The sequence below is a fragment of the Diaphorina citri genome, unplaced genomic scaffold (assembly GCF_000475195.1).
Source record: "Diaphorina citri unplaced genomic scaffold, Diaci psyllid genome assembly version 1.1 scaffold2737, whole genome shotgun sequence".
NCBI classification, from domain to species: Eukaryota; Metazoa; Arthropoda; class Insecta; order Hemiptera; family Psyllidae; genus Diaphorina; species Diaphorina citri.
The window spans coordinates 445-2758 of record NW_007380154.1 but is presented as its reverse complement, the minus strand read 5'-3'; the positions used below and the strand labels follow the sequence as shown (position 1 = coordinate 2758).

The 2314-nt window shown below is 40.3% G+C and overlaps 1 protein-coding gene across 1 annotated transcript in view; it reads right to left on the bottom strand.

Moving 5' to 3' along the window:
* LOC103519457 (acetylcholine receptor subunit alpha-like) overlaps positions 1-2097 on the bottom strand; it is a 17735-nt gene extending 15638 nt beyond the window's left edge. The window contains exon 1 of the mRNA XM_017448208.2: positions 1810-2097. Coding sequence (XP_017303697.1) covers positions 1810-2046 — 237 coding nt within the window. The 5' untranslated portion in view covers positions 2047-2097. The remainder of the gene's footprint in view (positions 1-1809) is intronic.
* Between the last annotated feature and the right edge of the window lie 217 nt (positions 2098-2314).

The following is a 2314-nucleotide window of genomic DNA, read 5'->3' as shown; positions in this document are numbered from 1 at the left end:
TAAGTATGTGGGAAGTTACCCTCTTGTAGTTAAAAGATATTTACAATATTATCTATAGGTATGTACTACTATTTGGGTATGATGGGACTTAGAAGACTGTCACTATCTAAATATGTCTGCCAGAAATCTGAAAACAATGTTTTGCAATCAAGAAAAAAAGTAGGTATCTAGTTTAGCTTTTGCATCGTTTCGGGGGAGTCTTTTGAGCTTTTATTAGGATTAGGGATGATTGATATGTTAAGGTATTTACCTATTCTAGGGAGCAAGTAAGGGATGATTACATATTAATGAAGGTAGGTACCTTTCCAAGGAGCAAGTACCTATGAGCCTGAATTTTTGAAGTGTTAGCCCTAAATAAAATATAAACAAACAGGGAAAAGCCTAATCAACAATTGATACAAAAGCAGACCAATAACAAGATGGCAGAACTGAGTAAAAGATAAATCCACAGGAGTTGGCAATAGGAGGAAAATGAAAAGAAAGAAGACCCATAGACAGTCTAAAAATAATAAATTGATTAAAGATACCTTAAGATTCCAAGAATAAAATAAAAATAGACATCATGGTGGAATGGAGATTGCCAAGAGTCGAGGAAAAAGTTCATTTTAGAAGTGAGCAAAATTAAACTAAAATATAAAATTCCTGATAATGTTAAATTTATGCAAACAAGAGTGATAAGAACGGACCCGAAGAAGACGAACAAGATATGAGAGAATGAGGAGAAAAAGGAGGAAGAGAAGGAAGCATAGTAGACAAATGAGAAGAAGGAGAGGAAATAAAGGAGAAGAAGAGAAAGGAAAATTTAGGGAAAGAGCGATAAGCTGATAATGATATCTATGATAAAGGGAAGGACGAGAAGTGTCAGAAGACAAAGGAGGAGGATGAGGAGAAAGAGAAGAAATGGATGATGAGGAGGAGGAAGGAGAGGAAATAAAGGAGGAGGAGGATAAAAAGGAAAATGGAGGAGAGGAGAGATCAGGGGAAGGACGGGAGGTGACAGAAGCTGGAGATTGTCAGGAAGAATAATAAATCAAACGGGAAATTATGACACTCCACTTCCACGTCGTATTCTAGTGGATGTGGTGATACAGAGTATACCAGAAGATCAGACACATGGATCACTGAAGCAACGTTGGGCGTGGATAGTATCCGAATGGGTGATCATCTGATGGCTCATCATGTGCTACTCTTTTTCCTGGTCCTCTTTGACCGGTCCCATTCAGGGTGAGGTTTACTACGTTTACGAGTATGTGGTTAGCTCTTGTTACCGACTGGAGGGTAAAAGCCCCCTCACTAAGGTCCTTAGCCGTTATAATAATAATAATAATAATAATAGTGCTTGTTTATACTGCTCGCATAGGACTGAAAAGTCCCTTTACTCCAGCAGTAGGCTACTACTCATTGGTTCCCTTCTCCTCGTCCAAATGTCGGAGGTCCACCTGAAATTTGGACACATTATCGGAAATTATTACCCAGTTTTGAACAAATAGGTCAATTAAGGAGTGCTGTAGCGCTCCTCCCCGCCAAGTCAAGAAAGTTTGACAGCGCTACCAGAGATATTATATTACGCGACAGACCAATTAGCTATTTTCAGTCTTAGCTAACGACGCGACGGTAGCATATTATATACCTGTTTCCAATATTTCGCAGAAGTTGAGCAACTATGTACGTGATTGGTATTTTACCAATCACGTACATCAAAAAAAAAAAAAAAAAAAAAAAAAAAACCCCCCTTTTTTCCCTGAAAACCATAGAAACCAAAAAAAAAAAAAAAAAAAAAAAAAAAAAAAAAAAAAACTCGTCTTTTACCTGAAAACCATCGTACGTCCAGCTGCCAAACTTCATCACACACGTCTGCTCATCAAACGGAAAATACTCGACATCGATCTCACACGAGGACTTATAGATGGCTGGCGGCTTCCATTCTACCCGCCCCGTGTAGTTCAGGGTGGCCTTGGTGGCAAGTGTCACTTCGAAGTTGCCGTCAGCGTTGTTGTAGAGGACAATGTCGGGCCGCCAAATGTGATCGGAGGGGACGTGCAACATTTCCACCCCACCGTACTCCTTCGGGTCCCAGGTAAGCTTGTAGTCGTACCAGGACTGGGAACAGAGAGGAAGAGAATGATACATGATAGACTTTGATGGACTCTTGAGTGGAAGGCCCTTCTCTCCCACCTAACTTTTTTAAAAGACCTGATAGAGGGAAACGTAATCGGAGAAAGAAGGAGGACAGGATAGGAGAAAGCCAGCCGTTCCGAGAACAAACCTTATTTGTTTAGGGGAAAGTTCGTTTGACTTCGTCCCGGGCGGGAAT